At 37.2% G+C, this 18,770-nt stretch overlaps 1 protein-coding gene across 1 annotated transcript in view; it reads right to left on the reverse strand.

Annotated features, from left to right (window-relative positions):
- Nucleotides 1-18,770, reverse strand: part of LYST (lysosomal trafficking regulator) — a 70,555-nt gene that overhangs the window by 38,876 nt on the left and 12,909 nt on the right. The window contains 13 exon segments of the mRNA XM_009988302.2: nt 519-692; nt 2,295-2,540; nt 4,103-4,293; nt 5,736-5,896; nt 7,557-7,730; nt 9,148-9,292; nt 11,249-11,672; nt 12,726-12,835; nt 13,636-13,702; nt 15,066-15,292; nt 16,527-16,683; nt 17,362-17,471; nt 17,474-17,522. Of these exon segments, the coding sequence (XP_009986604.2) occupies nt 519-692; nt 2,295-2,540; nt 4,103-4,293; nt 5,736-5,896; nt 7,557-7,730; nt 9,148-9,292; nt 11,249-11,672; nt 12,726-12,835; nt 13,636-13,702; nt 15,066-15,292; nt 16,527-16,683; nt 17,362-17,471; nt 17,474-17,522 (2,235 nt within the window).

An 18,770-nucleotide genomic window follows, 5' to 3' on the forward strand; every position in this document is an offset into this window, starting at 1 on the left:
TTTTTTAAGTCATAAGCACAAAGCAGTACAGTTGTCCCATCCAATTAATTTTAAAAAAAAAAATCTTTAAAGAGATATCAAACCCTTGAGAGGAAAAGCATATACCTACCTGGTCAACTTTTAAAATAGTTACAGAGTTACTACCCACCAGAGGCATTTAAGAGGTTTCACTCAACACCAGTACAAAAATTTTTTTTAAGATATTTTCAAGTGCACTCAAATATTTTTATTAATTGCTTATGAATTTAAGCTTACTTGAAGATCTCTGCTCTCAGAGAAACGAAGCTGCTTCCCCCCCTCATCCCATCTTATCTGAAATCAGGGTCTTTCAACATTTCCTTTTTCTCCCCTTAACCTATCAGGAGTTTCTAGTTCAATGCAAAACACTCCTAGACCAAACTTGCTCCAAATCACTGTTCTGCCTTGGTGACGAAAGCTTTAAATGTAGAATTAAAATCACAGAAATTTCTAAATTTGTGGTAACATTGAAAAAATATCAGGTTCAAAGAGTACTCTACCTTCAGCATGCAAAATCCAACAATGCATTTTGGTTTGGTTAACACTCGATGAATCATAGAATAACCATTACAATTGTCCATCTCCTGTATTCTCTGTTGATTGTATTTTGTTAAAGAAAGAATAAGTTGTAGTGCTAAAGCTTGAGTGTCTTCACAGCCGCTAATCTCTACAACCTGATGAAAATGCAAATTTAAGAAAACAGTTTAAATGAGAAACATTTAGAAAAAAGCCTTAAAAACGCTTTGTTGCCATCTTAAATCATAACCTCTAGATTAAATTTGTTTTAAAGATTTTGAGGTTATGTACATAGCCTTCATTTTTGCCTATGTGTGTACATTCAGATATTATTTCTGAAGTGATAATTACCACTGTGGTAAATGATGATCTGCTAAGACAATAAAAGTCCCATTACAAGAATCTCTTTTTAATAGAAAAATCTGTTCTAAAAAAAAAAATAAGTAGAAGGCATGCATTTATTCTTGCTACACTACGAAGTCACAAGGTCATGAAACACATAAGCCACTAATAAGAATAAACTGTTTGCCCTGGAAAAGTATGTTTCCTAAATGTTTAAGTAAAGCTTAAATTTAAGGTTTCTGAAGGTCTAGACTATCTCTATCTGAAAGCGTCAAACATTAAGTTTTATTTTGTTCATAAAGAGACAAGCAATTTGACAGATGAAGGCCACAGACCATTCTTCACTCTTTGCTTCCTACAATTCTTGGATCCCAAGAAAGAGCAAACGGTATTTTTACCAAAAACGTACAAGAAGAAAATATCACATAATGGAATTTCAGTTCCTGTAGGTTCCCTTGCTGTGCCCCTGTTAATTCTGCTGCACTTACAGTTATACCCATGTATACCTGTATAGTCTGACAGTTGATCTATTATTTGCTTGCTTTACTGATGCAAATAGAGTCTCCATCAGCATCTGTAGCATGTACTTAGCATAAATTTACACAATGCAACACGAATCAGTATTTTCTCCTCAGATTTCACTATCAACGTTAAAATTGTAGCAGGCAGTGTCTTCATAACCAGAAGTCCAAGCACCTGTCTCTAGTTTAATGCACACTGGTTACTCTCCACACACCTTTCAGAATGCTACCATGGCCAGAGGCATATAGAATAGAAAAGTTTTAGGCCTACGTTAGTATTTTGAATTAACTGTAGTACTTCAGGGACTCCTAGCACAAATATTAGCTTCTCCATGTACAGGTCACAGTAAAGTAGTAACTAAGGTAAGGATCATAGCCTTGAATCATATTTTTGAAATTACAATTTTTCTTAGACAGGATAAACCTTTGAACAAGGCTGAACAGTTATCTCAAAAAAGCTCTCACTATTTATTAGAGAAAATTAAAGCTCTGTACACTACGTAGTTTTACATTTACTCATACTTGCATTGTGAATATTCTGTGTTTAAAGTGCTGAAGATATGCAATGAATTTAAGTGCCTTTAAAAATTAGAGACCAAAAATATGATCAGTTCTACAACATGCCTAAAAACAATCTGACGTTTAGATGCCCCATCTCTAAATCAGAATGTAACACCACATCTTGCATACAAGCAATATTATAAAAAAAACATTACATTATAGAACTATAAGTTTCCAATTTAAGACAACCTGCATGATGCGGTCTATGTTACGTCACAGGTACTTTCCACAAATATTCTTTAAGAGGAAATCACCTAGAATATGTGATTTGCTACCCAAGATCCAAGGAAAATTTTATATGGGAGAACACATACGTACAGCCCCCATCCTCCTTACCCTAGCAAAGAGGAAAACAAATGCACCAGTTCCTCCAATTTCATGTAGTATACCCTGAAGAGTTTTATACTCAACAGGCTGAAGTGTTTTCAGGTGATGAGAGTCCAATACATTGCTCTGAACTTCTTTTGAACTGAAAGGTCTCTGAGAAGGTACAGTTTTCACCTGACCTTTCAGTCTAATAACAGGTTCATATATTGTGTACTGACCAGGGCAGCATGTGGTATAAACAACAGCAAGACTCTCCTGAAAAAAAGAGAAGTGTAAAGTTTTTTCAGGAAAGTTTAATACAAAAAAATCCCTCAAAACCACCCCCAAGCCACAAAAAAGCCACACACAAAAGCCACCTAACAGCAAGCAGCAACAACTTCAGCAGTTCATTTCTACTTTAACGTGCTCTTGTTTCATGTGGATGCATGTGCACTAAAATACAACAGGATTCCTAGTAAATGTATACAATAGCTACAGCACAAAGTTAAGAAAGCACAAAAAATTTCCACCAAGGATCCCCTTCTTATCACTTGAAGAATTACAACTATTTTGCATAAAAACAAAGCTACTGACAAAATTAAAAGAAAATGAGCAAACAGAGGAATCAGGCAAATTGTTTTCCCTTCTAAAGTGGCACATTCAAAATGAAAAGTTACCTGCTATTTTTTTTTTTTTTCAAAATTTCTCCAATTTTTTTTAAGTCTATCCTTTAATCAGCTTTGCCATAAAATATCTCAATAGAAAAAGTCTGTTCTTCAGATGAAGAGACTTAGACCAAAACCAAAGCTTCTATGGAAAGTAACCAAATCATTTGCATGGAAAAGGTAAAATGATTGTATTTGGGAAGTTATTTAAAATAGAGAAATAATTACATTTAAGGCGCCTGCATTCTATGCAAAAGTGCAGAGGTTAATTCATGACTTGAGCACGTAGTTCTCCTCTCTGGTTAGTCAGTGTTTTGTACCACAAAATAAGCTTAAAAGTTGCATGACTGATTTGATAGGCTTCTTACTTATTCCATTCATTCCTTCTTAACCTATTCAAAATTTAGTATCGTTGTTTGCAAGGATCACATCCAGATAGAATTATCCTTTGTCTACAGCTACAGAGCTGCCATAGAACAAGATCAGAAAAATCCCTCTAGTGGAAACAATTCATACAGCAGAAATTACCAGTGCATGAAGACAATTCCCCAAATCAAGCAGGCTCCACTGACAACAAAGTATTATTTTATTTTTTTTCTCTAGTGTAACTATATTTACACCTCCATCTGGCATGGCTGTTTCAGTCAGGAAAGAGGAGAAAAAGCTAAGATCTGCCAGCTGGAAAAGTGACTTTTCAGCCAAACTCGATGCAAACTTACTCTCTCAAAACCCTCAAAGAACTGGGATGAAGCCTTTTGCTTCCTGCTAGAGCCACATAAATCCTCCTTTCTCCTCTCCTCTCAGTTTTAATGTTAAAATGTTAGCTAAGCTGTCCTTGGCTACCTTTACACTAATGGAGAGAAGAGCTATGTATTCATCCGAGGGCATCTGCAGGTGCCTGCTTATCTGACAGATTAAATATGCAGTATTCTAGATGTTGGAACATCTAGAAGTTGTCAGAATCCAACCTAAAGCAAGACGAAATGGCCACCCTGTGTGGAGTTCAATTCCCATTGAAATAAAGTGGGAAGAACCCTGCAGTGATTTTAATGAGAATTGGATTAGCTCCTGCCTGCTTTGAGAAAGCAAAGCACTTCGGGAGACAGCAGGAAATGTGTTTCCATTTTCTTAATCAGTTCTAAGACTAAGAACCATTTTTAAGCAGAAACTTACAATTAAAGGCCCAGTATCCACTTCCTTTTTTGCCATGAAGAGCTCCTTAATTTGTTCACATTGTAGAATCTCTTTACTTATGTACTTAGAGCAATCAGTCAATGTTTTGCCATATTTACAAGGCATTACAGAAGTGAAGTCTGGCCCACGTGTGTATAAGTAAAATGCTTCCTCCGGTCCAATCTTTGCACCTAAAATCCAGAAAAGAAGCTGTTAACTCTTGAGTATACAACAAAGCAAAATTCATACATTGGCTAGTAGACTGCACCAGAGACTTCACAAGAAGTGTGAAGTTTTCACCAGCTGTTTTCCATAGGCCCTGCTGATGAAAAACAGTCAGTATAGTCCAGTGCTTGCTCTCAGCTGCTGCAGACCAGTGACTTCTGACGCATCACAGGCCAGAAATTCAGTTGTAAAGGCTACTGAAACCAAGTCAGAAAAATTATCTGTATGAACTGAAGACCAACAGCTCTGAATAATCAATTACACTTTTTAAAATTGAAAAGTCATCTATCCAAACCTCCTCAAGTTTTCAAAGCGTAGCAAGGTTACAGATAGCAACAACATGCTACAACATCATGGAGAGTTAGGTTGAGTGACTGAGAAGGATGCAAAAATAATGAAAGCTCACTATAACTAAGAGGAAGGAAAAAAATAAAAATAATACGTAGGAAGTCAAAGGCCAAGTGAACCTCCCTCCCCTTTCTGGACAGTGCATCTCAGGTAATCTGTTTGTGAGAACACAAATTCAAAAGAAGCATCCAGAAGGACCCAAGCCTGTGACCTGTGAGTGTATGACAACTGCATAGCAGGAAATGCAGTGCTCCCTGGATACTTCAGCTATGCTGGCTGTAGGCACACGGCAATCGGAATCATGTAGATTCTGTAGGTAGAGTTTATGCTTATGAGAAGCATCTCACCTATGGCCTGCACAAATACACTATGTCTACACACACGACACCTGCATGCACCACACACCCTGGCAAACTGATTTCACTTGTGTAGTAGTCCTGACCTGGCCACTGTACATGAAGAATTGCCAGATGACAACCAGCGGGGCTCCAGCCTTCACTACTAGGCAAACAACTAGAAATTCTGGACAAAGCTTTCCAACAAGAGAATTACACACCTAAGACGACCCCAGAGTAACTTCAGCAGTTTCAGAAATGAGCATGCTGAGCTCAGAGTATTTAGTAGTTCAGATTTTGTTTAGTTTTAAATATGCTTTAAGCAATTTGAAACTAGTAGTTTAGGAAGCAGGTATGTGAAAACAGTCTTCCAGCTGGGAGAGACTGAGTGCTTTAAGAACAAAAAATAGAGCAAGTACCACCATCTCTCCATCCCTTGACCCAAGGCATTAAAGTCAGTTAAAGAAACACTAAAGTAACTAGAATTGTCAATTATGACACTAAAAAGAAAGCAAAAGAATAGTGGCAGAAGGACATATTAGTAATATTCAATACTGAAACTTTTGCCTACTTTCTCTCTGATATATTATGCTGGTAAAGAATGTATTGTTGCTTTTACTGTGAAAGACGTTAGAAAAAAAATATCAAATTAAGCCTTTGATCTTCAGGAGGTAGAGCAAATGAAAGTTTACTCAAGAAAAAAAAAACAAACCACAAAAAAGTACCATTAAACAGAAGCAGATTTCCAAGATCCCATCTACCCGACAATCGAAGCAATTCTTCTTGAGACGATGTACAATGGCCAACCATACAAAATGTTTTATTACTGTCAGATGATAAGCTTGATTTCCTTGGTAGTGCATAATCTAAATTAATCTCACATTTCCTAAAAATAAAGAAACCATTTTAAATATTAAAAAGTGATCAAAATTACTAAGGTATTCAATTTAGGCATAAAATAGATTTTAATAATTAGTAGACAAGAAGCCATGCTGTTATCAACACTAAATTAATGAAGTCATCTTCAACTTCTGAGCACATTAAAACTCAGTTTACATAAAATACTGCACAGAACAGAGGAACAGAGTATCAGTTAGGGTTGACATACAGATTTCCTATATCTCAAATTCCTTCCTCCTTCCCCTGACCTCAAAGAAGAAACTGTATATAACACTATACACACTTCTAAAATATCACAATTTTTCAAGAATTTCTACTATTCCAAAAAAGTCAAAGGCCTTAGAATATGCTAATGCACATCATGAAAACTGTGGTTGACATGTGCTGGAAAACATCACGCAGAGGATTTGCTTATACCAGGGAACGTTGTCAGAGCTAGTGCGTTGTACAGCCACAGGCAATAAGCCTGATGCTTTCAGAAAGCATCTAATTAACCTTATGTACATTTACATAAACAGACCAATTGGACTGTAAAGGTCATCTGAAGCTTCCTGGAAGAGCCTAATTATTAGCAAATTGGCAACTAACTCCATATATAGAGGGGCCTCATTAACTGCTTATGTGCAGAACATTGTAGTATTTTTAGTTTCCCCTATATCTCTATATTTGGACTTGACTGAATATCAGCACACACATACTGAACAATGGGGGGCAGGAAATCAAGTTGCTTAAAAGTTAACTCCATGTGGTTTCAAGAAGAACATGAAACAAGTATTAGACTTTACAATTCCATGTTTAACAGCAGGCAGAAAAAACTGCAACAGTTTTCTTCCTAGATATAGTTTTAGGAATATCTTTAACAACATTGCTTGTTTACAGACTAAATTCTAGAGGAATAGTGAAGAATTTTTGTGATACATCTAATTGTTTTACAACATAGCATTTTGACCACCTGCTTCATGTCTGGGACACAAAGGAAGCCTTCACAGTCTAGACTTCAGGAAGAAAGGATAAAAACTGTGATATTTAATAAATCCCTTTTTTCTAACCAATGAATATTTCATGCAGGTGCAGGCCCAGCCAACCTAGCATCAGGTAGCTCATTTAGAAGCATGGATCTTAAGTTTTCAATGGAAAAAGTAGTACTTTCTACTACCAGTTCAGATCTTGTCTGAAATATTTATTTTTTTTAAGCTTCTCCCCTCTCCATTTCTCTCAGTGGAGCAAAATGACTGTCTTCTCTCCATCTCCTCTTCATTCCTGCTTTCAACAATATTGCCAGTAGCTGAACTATATCTCCTTGATTCAGATTCTTAACCAGAGACATTATGCCTACAGCTAACTTCATGTCATAGGTGGGTTTTTTTTGATCTTACTCAAAATCTTGTAGTACTTACCTCTTTCACTTACTCTTGATGATGAAAAACATTTATGTCTGCACTGGTCCATGGTATGAACTGAAGATTCTCAAAGCAATCAAGACAGTTCTGGATATTTCTAGGGAATTCCTAGCACCCCACTCCTACCCCCAGAAGACTACTCAATCGTTAACTTCAGTATGTGCCAAAAGAGTGCAGATGTTTTCCTAGCAGAGAACATACTTTTTAAGAAGACAAATAACTAAGTACAACTAACACATACTTTACCTCTGACCAGAAACCCAGAGCAACAGCTTTCCATGGATATTTTTCTTGCCTTCTGGCTGCTGCTGATACGTTATTGCCAAATGCTGCCACCTGCCCACAAGGAAAATATTCTCTGGAGATTCAGCCTGTGCCAGCAGACCAGCTTTCATCTCATCATTTGGATCCATGCACATACTACGAAACAACAGAGAAGGAAAAAACAAGTGTGTGCGTGTTTTTCAAATTTGCATTTTAAGCCCCAAATCTGCAATTTTTTTTAGCCTCAGGTACTTTGAGACTGCATTCTTTAACTTTCACAGATTTTTTTTTTTTACCACAATGCTATATTTAGAGTGCTCAACATCTGCATCAAGAGGAACGTGGCCAGCAGGTCGAGGGAGGTGATTCTCCCCCTCTACTCTGCCCTCGTGAGACCTCACTTGGAGTATTGCGTCCAGTTCTGGAGCCCCCAACATAAGAAGGACATGGACCAGTTGGAGAGGGTCCAGAGGAGGGCCACGAAGATGATAAGAGGGCTGGAGCACCTTTCCTATGAGGACAGGCTGAAAGAGTTGGGGCTGTTCAGCCTGGAGAAGAGGAGGCTCCGGGGTGACCTTATAGCGGTCTTCCAGTACCTCAAGGGGGCCTACAAGAAAGATGGGGAGAGGCTGTTCAGGAGGGCCAGCTGTGATAGGACAAGGGGTAATGGTTTTAAAATAGAGGGAGGTAGATTCAGGTTGGATATTAGGAAAAAATTTTTTACCATGAGAGTTGTAGAACACTGGAACAGGTTGCCCAGAGAGGTAGTGGATGCTCCATCCCTGGAGACGTTCAAGGCCAGGTTGGATGAGGCCCTGAGCAACCTGATCTAGTTGGAGATATCCCTGTTCCTTGCAGGGGGGTTGGACTAGATGACCTTTAAAGGTCCCTTCCAGCCCTAACGATTCTATGATTCTATGATAAGCTAGGGAAATCCTCACATTATGGTTTCAACTTAGTTATTTAACTTGTTTCCATGAATCTGCTTACATTTAAGATAAGGATATTATCTCTATTTTACAGCAAAGTTAAATTCAGTTTATTGAAAAAATGCAGGTGCTTTGAATGCTGTGAAATGAAGTGTTCTAAAATTACAGCTTCCATTCCATTTTAAGGACACATTACTTACGAGAACTAAATTAGGGCTAAAACGTGTTCAGAAGATTAAAACCAAGATTGCTGTTATTTAATTCTTACCACAACAATTTTCACACCTGAGGCGTGAAAACCTACAGCTACATAAGCCTTTGCTTATCTTCACACATTTATTGTGTTATTTCTTTAATACTTGAATTGCTACATTGCATTGCGTTATGTTTATGACTGATCTTGCATCTTACTTTGGGCAATTATTCATATATGACTACATGAAACATGCAAAACCAGAGACCAACACTTTAAGCAAGTAAATCTGTAGATCTATATGAATAAACTCACTTGCTGTTGCCATCAGTGTGCAAGAGTACTCTACTATGGAAATTAGTTCTCTACTCTCCACGAGTATTCTCTGCAAGCTGCTACTGGAAGTACCAACACGTGTTCACAAGACTGCTTTTGGACTAATACACCATACCGAAATATGAATGCTCCAGTGTTCAAGTCTGCCCAGACTTGTACCATCAATGCTTTGGAACCCAGTGAAATTACATGAATACAGCCATCTTCAACAAGTTTATCTCCCAGGCTTAGGTATTCCATTTCTACAGACTTCATTTCTTCTAGAAACAGAAACATGTTTATACACAATTACAATACAATACAACAGCATTTGTCCTACCACCTATCAAGTTCGAAAAGAAATAATTCAGGTCCTGCAGAGAACTCTTTGTTTAGCTGGCAGGTTTGAGGTTTTTTTGAGGGTTTTTTTTGTTTATTTTTTAAAATGAGCTGCCTAATATGGTGTCCTGGTTTTAGCTGGGACCGGGTTAGCTCTTTTTAGCAGCTAGAAGAGCTCCGTGTTTGGTTTTACTCAGAGGCTCACTCTGAGAAGAATGCTGATAGCAAGTTGATGTTTGTGGTTGGAAGTGAAACTCCAAGGACTTTTCAGTGTGCTGGAGTGCAGAAGCACGGCAGGATAAGGGGGGAGCATAGTTGGGACAAGGGGGACACAATTTCCCTTGTGATTTGTGGTGGAACTTAAGATTGAGGGCCAAACTGGCCAATTAGTATTCCATATCATGCAGCATCATGCCCAGTATAAAAGTGAGGGTCAGCCAGACAGAAGGGCTTTTGCGCTTTGGCTCTTTCACCGCTTTTGCTCTTTTGCGCTTGCTGTGCTTCTGCTCTATTGTTTTTCTTTCTTTTTCTCTCTCTCCCAGCACTCCCACTCTCGGAGTACTATCTCTCTCTCTCTGCCCCTCTCTATTTTGGGGCCTCGCGTTCGTCCGGGATTGCAGCTTCGGGACGAGACGGGCTTCGCATACGAGGGGGTGGCGAGCACCTACACTGTGTATTAAATCATCTGTATTAAATTGTTCTTATCTCAACTCACGGGTTTCCCATTTATCCTTTAATTCTCTCCCTCATTCCTGGGGGTGGGGGAGGGGGAGTGACTGGCTGTGGGGAGGGTTCAACCTAACCCACGACATATGGGCAGTTCTCTTCAGAGACCTAGGACTCAAACTGAAACAGAGGAGCTTGACATGAACTCAACACTTCACATGTTTTTGTTTGTAATCATGTAAGTCTAGTAAGCATGAATACATCCTGTCTAATTCAATGATGCTTTCGACATGCCATATCATATTACATTCCTATGTTGAACTGGCAGTCTTAGTATGCACCAAATCTTTAGATTTTTCTTCACAAATCATACTTCCCTTAAGCATGATCTTGCATTCAATATTTTTACTTTACTTCATCAAGCAAAAGCACAGATTTTCCAAAAAAAGCAGCTCTAGTGAGTCCCAAGATTCAGGGTTGGGTTTTCCCTCTTTTTATTCAATTACAGTAAAAAAGAAAAAGTACGGTAAAAGGTATTCCAAGTGTTGTGATTGGGAGGCATTTGAAATAACTTACGGAGTTTTTCCTCCTACAAATTATAGTACAAAAGATTCTGCTCAAAAGAGTTTGGGAGCAGGTGAGTCTTCACAGAAGTATAAACAGAGAAACACTGTACAGCTATCCATGTTTACAATGGTGCACACACAAGGAAAGTTAGAGGATTTATACTGAGTCAGTCTCAGACTATGACTTCATAGATTCAGAGTATCTTTTAGCTAAAAGTTCCAATATTTAAATTCTAAATCACAAAGACTTACTAGTTCTCTAATAAAGAGAAATAACACGAAAGTCATTTGCTTCATCAATACATGAGACCAAATAAACTTAAAGCAGTCTCTTCCCATGACTCTTCAGCTGCATCATTTAATATTTTCTTCAGCGTAACATGAAGTACTATAAAGACATTTTACTGAAGTTACAAATTCAGTGAGAATACTACATTTTTAAGGAAGCAGGCATTAATCTAACTTAATGAGTAAGGCTGGAAATGTTTTGTCTTTAAGTATATGATACAGTACTCAAAGAAAAATCTTAAAGACTTCCACTCCTGTTTAATATCCGTTATGAGCAAAAAAATTCAACCTTTTGTCTATGGCACATTGACTAGCAATAGCTGTAACCAGAATCCTTCAGTGCTACCTAAATAGAAGCAGGAAGTACTATATCCTCACCTGTGCTGTCAAAGCTGTTCTCTCTTACAGGTACCAGTCTGCTTCTTCTCTTGATTTTTTTCCCCTTTTCTGTTGAATTTTCTATTTCATGAGCACATTCCAGACGAAACCACAGCGAGACACTGAAGCCATCAGACATGTGTGGCCAACAGTTTTGTCCAACTAAAGGCAAGTGAATTGGTGCTACATGCCAAGAAGAAAGCAGCTGGTGACTCAAATTTTCACCATCTGCCTCTTTCTTACTCTGTGAAAATTTCGCTCTTTTTAATATTCCAGCAGTTTTGCTATTGGAAGTGCTAGCAGATTTTTGTGAAGAACCACTACTCAAACTTGTGCCGTGTTGCAAAGGGAAGGCAAGGTACTGTAATGGGTTCATATAAATATTAGCTTCTATAATCTTCAATACACCCTTGAGTAGTATCTCCTATAAGAAATAAACCAAACAAATGAGGAAAAAAAAAGGATCAAACTGTTTACACCATGTAGTCAAGTGTCATCTAACTAAGCAGAATCCCACTCTTGATTTAAATTTGGATTCATGTTTTCTCAATAGAGGTGGATTTCCATATCCAAACTGACACAAGTTCACAAGACATTAAGTAGCAACTTCAACAGCCCAACAGTTTTGGAGATTTAGTCAGGGTAAACCAATCTTCAAGTTAACATGCTCAGGAATAAGCTGAACCACAGCAGGTGGTCATTGCACAATTTTATCTCACATTTGTTATGTGCTAGCAGATTAGTTTACACCTCAACAAAAGACTACACATTTTACCCCATGTTTGAGGCTGGTTGAAAGTGCACACACAGGCCATCACTTGGTTACTGCATGGTCAGTAACAAAACTAGCTGAGCCCTTAAGCCAAAAAGTTTCTCTAGTTACTTAGCCAATTATTGCAAGCTATCTTTGAAAAAAATCAATTTGTGTCTCCTTGTTTGGCTTGGTATTATTTCAGACTCCACAGTATTTTTTTTTATTTCCTTCCACTTGCTTTTTTTTCTACAGACTCCCATATAAACCAACAGATAGGTATTTCTGCATTATATCCTACACAAACAGTAGATTCCAGCGTTACACAAACAAACTTCAGATAGTTTTGAAAATAATTCCTGCTGCTAAAGCATTCCTGAAATAGAAAGATGCTTCGTAACTTTAAAGGAATTATTTCAAATTTTACAGTATTAGTGTGCTATCATCCATAAACACAATATCAGTCTCCAAGAGGAATCTTGTTTTCTTGTGCTGAAGAGTTGCCAGGACTCTAACACACCACTTCAAAACCCTCTCTTGTTACCTCCTATTTCATGTTTTGAGAATTAATTATTTCAGCAACCAAATTTTATTTCCTCTGGTCAGTTAGAATGTTATTGTTGCAGTCTCCTTATTTCCCAAAATACTTGGACACAAAAGGATTTTTTTTTGCGTCATTTTTCTCATTAAGCCTCTGAATTTTGCTATGTGCTACTCCATACATACCGTACAAGGTGTCTTCTCCAAAAATGTCCTCAGAAGAAGAGTTAGCTCTTCTGAACACGTCTGTGAACTCATCAAAGAAACTAACAGGTCTACCAGCACCACCTGACATGCTAAAAATGAGGAGACAAGACATTCTTGAAAATCATTTAAAAGCTTTAAAAATTCATATTCCATACTATTATGAGGCAATATTAACTTGGAATTCAAAGTGTTTTGTGAAGACTTTTCAAATTCAGGAAGCAGAAACAATTACAAGATGAATTCTTCAGAGATCCAACAGCACTTCCTGACACTATCATTGAAAATTTCACTGGATGTATTTAGATGGCTACAGCAAGTCTGGCTCCTAGGTTTGCAGAATGGAGTCTGAAAGTCTGGGAACCTAGCATCTACATTGTAAATGCTCTCCCCACAAACCCAGGGATCAAAGTCCTGGGATGGGTTTACATCATCTTTTGCTGTGGAGCAAACTCATTATGTGAAGCTACCTTGGGGCAACCATTTAATTCGCTTCCACATTTTGGGATTAGCTAGCTGTTTTCCGATTAGAAATAAAACTCAATCAAGACATTACTAAGACCTGGGCTACAAAGAAATTTGAAATAAAACCTTACGACTCTGACTTCATCACAACAATCAGTAAGATAACTGCTATTTTCCCAAGCAACATTCGTTAACACTATCACCCTAGGTTTATGATTTCAACTATCATTTTCAGATCTGCCAAGATACATTTAAATAACAGATTCACACTAGCTCAGAAATAACTCTGTATTTACATATAGGTTAGGTGTTTGTCACAAGTTAAAGCAGCTGCATAAATTCACATATGTCAATGAATTTGCTTTGTCAATTTTGCATTTGCATTGTGAACTAAAAATTTGAGTGTGAACTTAGACTTTGAACTCACCGTGAAAACTAGACTCCGTTTGTGTCAGTATGTTCAGAAATCCTCCCAAAAGATGTTTAACAGCTCCCTGTCAAAAAAATACATGGAAAATTGTTATCTAAAGAATATGCACCAGCTCAGAGAACTAAGAAATAATTTATTTCAATCAATTCTTGCCTACTCTTGATTTTAATGACAATTACAGTTACTTTAAATTATAGAAGTGTTTTTTATATTTGCTAATGAACGTTCTTTCATGTTCTGTACAGTTCAGAAGAGTAATTTTGGAATCTAAATTATTTTAGAAAGAACCTTTTGAGTCATTATCAATTCAGCAGCTGAGGTCTCCCTTGTGTTCTCCCCTGTAACAGATTACAGGATTTGACAGGTTGTGAGAAAACACAGCATGTCGGTATACAGTGCTGTAATACTGAAAGCAAATTCAACCTTTCCCCAACCTTTTTATGCAAGACTACTTTAAAGAGTAATTTTTTTTTTTTAAAAAAAGCTGTTTACTATGAGCATCCTTCACAAATGCATCTTACATGCAGGTAATTTGAAAAATCTCCTATTAAAGATATTCAAAATCTCAAATTCATTAGGTCGATAGATTGCTCTTTCTAAATGATACTGAAGAGCAATGAAAGTGAAATTATTCTGAATTATAAGTAATTTCATGTCTTGAAGTTCAGGAAAAAAAGTGTGTGCTACTGATTTAAAGCTAGTAATTCACACAAACAATTGGAGTACTGAAATAAACCAATGTTTTCCTTTCCTGCCTTTGGTTTAAGCTGTAAAGCACTAACTTTGCTTCTTAGTCAAATAAGTATATAAACAAGCACTTTAAGCTTAGATGACAATCATATTTTCCTCTTTTGCAAAAGAGACATACTCGGTTTAGTTATTAAAAAGCAAAAAAAGCTAATTATCAGAAATTCCAAAGAATCATGAGGACATCAACACGGGAACAACTAATTTCTAATACAAACTTATGAAGAATAAAAGCATGAAATATTTTTGAGGTACATGACTGAAAGTTTCTGAAAGTACACATTGAATACACAGATATTTAGAATGCTTACATATACAAGAAGATATTTGTGGGGGTTTTGGTTTTTTGTTGGTTTTGCAATGGTCTGACAGTCATTAAGTCTCTATCTGCAGCTCCAGTGGTTGAACAGTCTTGATAAAATAAGGAAACTGTGAAATTCGAAAGCTTTGTAGGTCAAATATCTTTCAATACTTCAGTTAACTATAGTTTCTATAGTTTCTGCTAACTTAAATGCAACACAGCTGACAATATCATTCATTGACATTGTTTCAGGTCGTATCAAATGCCATAACAGTTGGAATACTTCTGAGATCACTCTATTAGGTATACCAGTACTGTAAAACTGAAGAAAGCAAGATACGCAACTGCTAAGCTGTTGCCTTTGTTTAATATTTTTTACCTGTTCTATAAGTACAGTGGCATTTCTCTCCTTCTGGCTGATGATTTTCAGGCAGCTTTGGAATACATGAGCAAGCACATCTAAACTTGCGTTACCAGCTGAGAGTAAGTTTAATTCTAACATGCAGATTTCAGGATATATTAATTCTCCTTCATTGATGTTTCCAGCCAGGTCATTAAAATAACCTGAAGGACCAGTACATCCTGGTTCTGCCTTTGTGTCTGCTCCTGAAAGAAAACACTTGTCTTACTGAAACTTACTCAGATTAATATAGTTAGCATGATTTAAGCAGAACACCCAAGTACATACTTTCTGCAACCTTGAGAGGTACAAAACAAAAATAGACGCTAGCTTATAAGCAGTTTTCATGAGTTAGTATAATCTTTTATTCTGCTACAGATTTTCATCTTTTCCTGCCAATCCATAAGGGCAAGGATTAGTTTCATCCCATTACATGCTCTTAAACTATGTGCCTTCATTTCCTGGGAACTAGACACACATAGTAATGATGAAATATGCAGTTCATGAAACATGACAGTAAAATCATTGTAATAGAGCCTCAAGCTTCTATACAGAACTCTGAGGCTGCCAAGAAGGAAAATAAATTTAAATTATTTTATTTCATGTTAAAAGGCTGGAGAAGCAGTTATTCAGTTAAATAACTCAGAAAATGCACATGATGGAATATCTCCATGACAATCAAAAAAAAAGAAAAACAACCACCCACATTTAAGCCTCTCCTCTTACATCTTGGAGAGACTTTACAACACATTATTTAAACAATTATTTGGTACAGACATATGTTTCATGCAAATGTTTCACGGAAATATTTAAGGTTCAATTTTTAATTGAGAAATGCTTTTAAAATGTTGTATATCTGTTAACAAAGCCTAGTCACACAGGTAAACAGCAACAATTGAATGCAGTTTTATTAAAGGTTGTTACTGCTCACGCTGACCTCATACAAGAACATAAGCATCCAGACATTCAGCAAAAAGGAAGAAAATTAATGTCCAGAAGTAATTACAGAAACAGAATACAGCAAGAGATGTGCAAATCAGTTGCTGAATGAATACAAGGAGATATAATTAGACTATCTAATTTTACCAGATTGTTATAATACTAAATAAAAAAATTGAGCATTAATTTTCGGACAAGCTACTGCTAAGTGTCTCTGGAGAAAACTGCTTCTAGACTACAATAATACATTTGTGCTACATGACTTTAGAACAAGAGTCACATAAACCAAGAAAACCAAGACACAACAGTTCCTGTAACACTCAGTAAGAATATACATCAACTCTCCATCCCCAATGGCACCCTACTGGAAGCAAAAAAGTTAAACAATTTCTATCTGTTAAAGGTCTCTGATGCTCACTCTATTTTTATACACCTCAAAAGATGAGCAAGCTTCACTATGTCATAAAGACTAGTTTGTATAGTCAGAAAGTTCACATTTACCTTCATTCTTGGTTTCACTATCATCAGGGTTACTTTCACTATCTGCTTCATATCCTTCCTCTTCAGCAAAAAGTTTAAGACTACAGCAGTGTGACTCTTCAGTTTCTTCAGAAATATCTCCAGGTTGTGACACAGGCTCCTTTTCAGTGTAATGAGTCTGTGTAACACAAACAAATTTACCATCTTTGGTCGGAAAAGCAAATAATTTAGAACCTCCCAGATGCTTATTTTGTCTAAGCCCATTGGCAAAAGAAACAAACTAATCATACACTTTCAAGAGACTGGAGATGGTTTTTAGGGATACTTCAGTATTACATAGAAAATGGATTATGCAAAGATGCATTTTTCTTACTAACTGCCTGACCAAAGCTTTCGTGAGCAGGTGGCCAATGCATTAAGAATAATTGTGTTTACAAAAATCACTATCACCATAAACATACACCTTGACATTCACTCTAAGGTGAAGATAGGTCTGCAGCCACTAAGGTCGACCAACAGCCCTGTTTGAAGCTCTCCCTTTGAGAGTTTGTCACACTACCGCAAGATGAAAGACTGAAGAGAATGTCAAGTTTCAGCATGTCCATGAAGCATAACACAGCTTGCTCCTTTTTGGGGCATGACTCATTTCTGAGCAGTAACTGTGGAGAGCATATCAATAACCAGCATTCAACTTACGTGCTTACATACAAGAATCAGAAATAATCTTCACCAGCCACAATAACCAAAAACATTTAAACATGTCCTGTCGAGCTTTAAAATAGACCCAAACAACATAAACTTGACTGAGCAAACTTTGTGGTATTTAGAATTAGACTACTTAGTTGGTATTTCTTACCTTTTCAATTTTTTCTTCAGAATGATCCAGATCAGCAGAAAAAGTGCCCAACGCAACATGAAGCAGTGAATCAAACAGAGGCTTTGCCAAGTCAGTTTCTATCACTTTGATTGAGCAAGCTGCTCTCTTATTTGAAGCAATATATCATCCACACAAGTATTCTGTGGTTTGGAGGAGACAAACATTTTGATTCATATTATTCTGTTTTGGCTAACAGAAATGGTCCAGTACTTTCATTTAAGAACTTTCCCTTCCACCTACACTGATCTGACTTCTCAGCTAAAACCATCAGACTTCGCCCCGTTTCTTCCAATAAGAAAGATTCATCCTGTTTGTCATGAGAGATTTGATTAGTTAAGCAATCGGCACACTGAAGAAAAATCTGGCAACATGCTGTTTTCCAAACATTGCAAGTCAAAGCACTGTTTCAAAAATAAACATCTCTGAAACAGCTTTAAGTACACAGTGCATTCAGACTGCACCTCAATATCATCAGAGAGCTTAACAAGACAGAGGGTGACATGTCCAAGTTCACAAAAATAGCACATGGTTTAGCCAAAATTGCAGTTTCCAGTTCTCTCCTGTACCTAACATCTCCTGATTCTGAAACAAACTGCAAAGTAAAATTCAAGATAGCAATTAAAACATTAAAGCATGGTGAAGGTGTCTTCTGTGAATTAACAACTTTGTGGAACACTGAATTAGTTCACCTCTAAGGCTTAAGTGTGTCTTTTCAGTACCTGTGCCCTGTAATATTCCGCTTTCTCTTAGTGCCATACTCTGCTCAGAACTGTCATCAAAACCACCACATTGAGTTACTATTTATAATGTTCACATTTTGCCTACACACCTCCCCTTCAACTCCACCTCTATCACACATTCTCCACTGAATACCCTTTCAAAAAAGCCAAGTCTCTCCCACCATTCAAATCTCATTAGCTCAGACTGCCTCCAGAGAACGTGGTACTGGACAGAAGGACTATACGGGAGAAAACATAAAAAGCAGGCCATAACTGACCAGAAAAAAAATACAGGCATAGTCAGCCAGCAATTCATAGTTCTTGACATCTACCACTGCCCTTGTAGTCAGGACCATTTTCTAGAGAAAAAGAAAAACAAAATCTTTATCTGCCAGGATCACAGTCTTTCCTGGGACTCAAGATACATTCATTAACTAAGAAAACAGCATTTGATGTTGAGTTCAGCCTTTAGCCATATTGACCATGCTGGCCCAAACTGTAACAGATACATGAAAAATAAACCAGAAATACAGTTCAAGAAAGTGAGCAAGAAAAAAGTCTCATCTGGATCAATCTGCTATTCCAGAATGCTCTCTCCCAGTCCCTGAAAAGCAAGGAATTGGCATGAACAGGCCAGAGGAGCAGAGGACAAAGATCATGCTGGAAAAC

Source organism: Tauraco erythrolophus, chromosome 2 (genome assembly GCF_009769465.1).
Source record: "Tauraco erythrolophus isolate bTauEry1 chromosome 2, bTauEry1.pri, whole genome shotgun sequence".
Lineage (NCBI taxonomy): Eukaryota > Metazoa > Chordata > Aves > Musophagiformes > Musophagidae > Tauraco > Tauraco erythrolophus.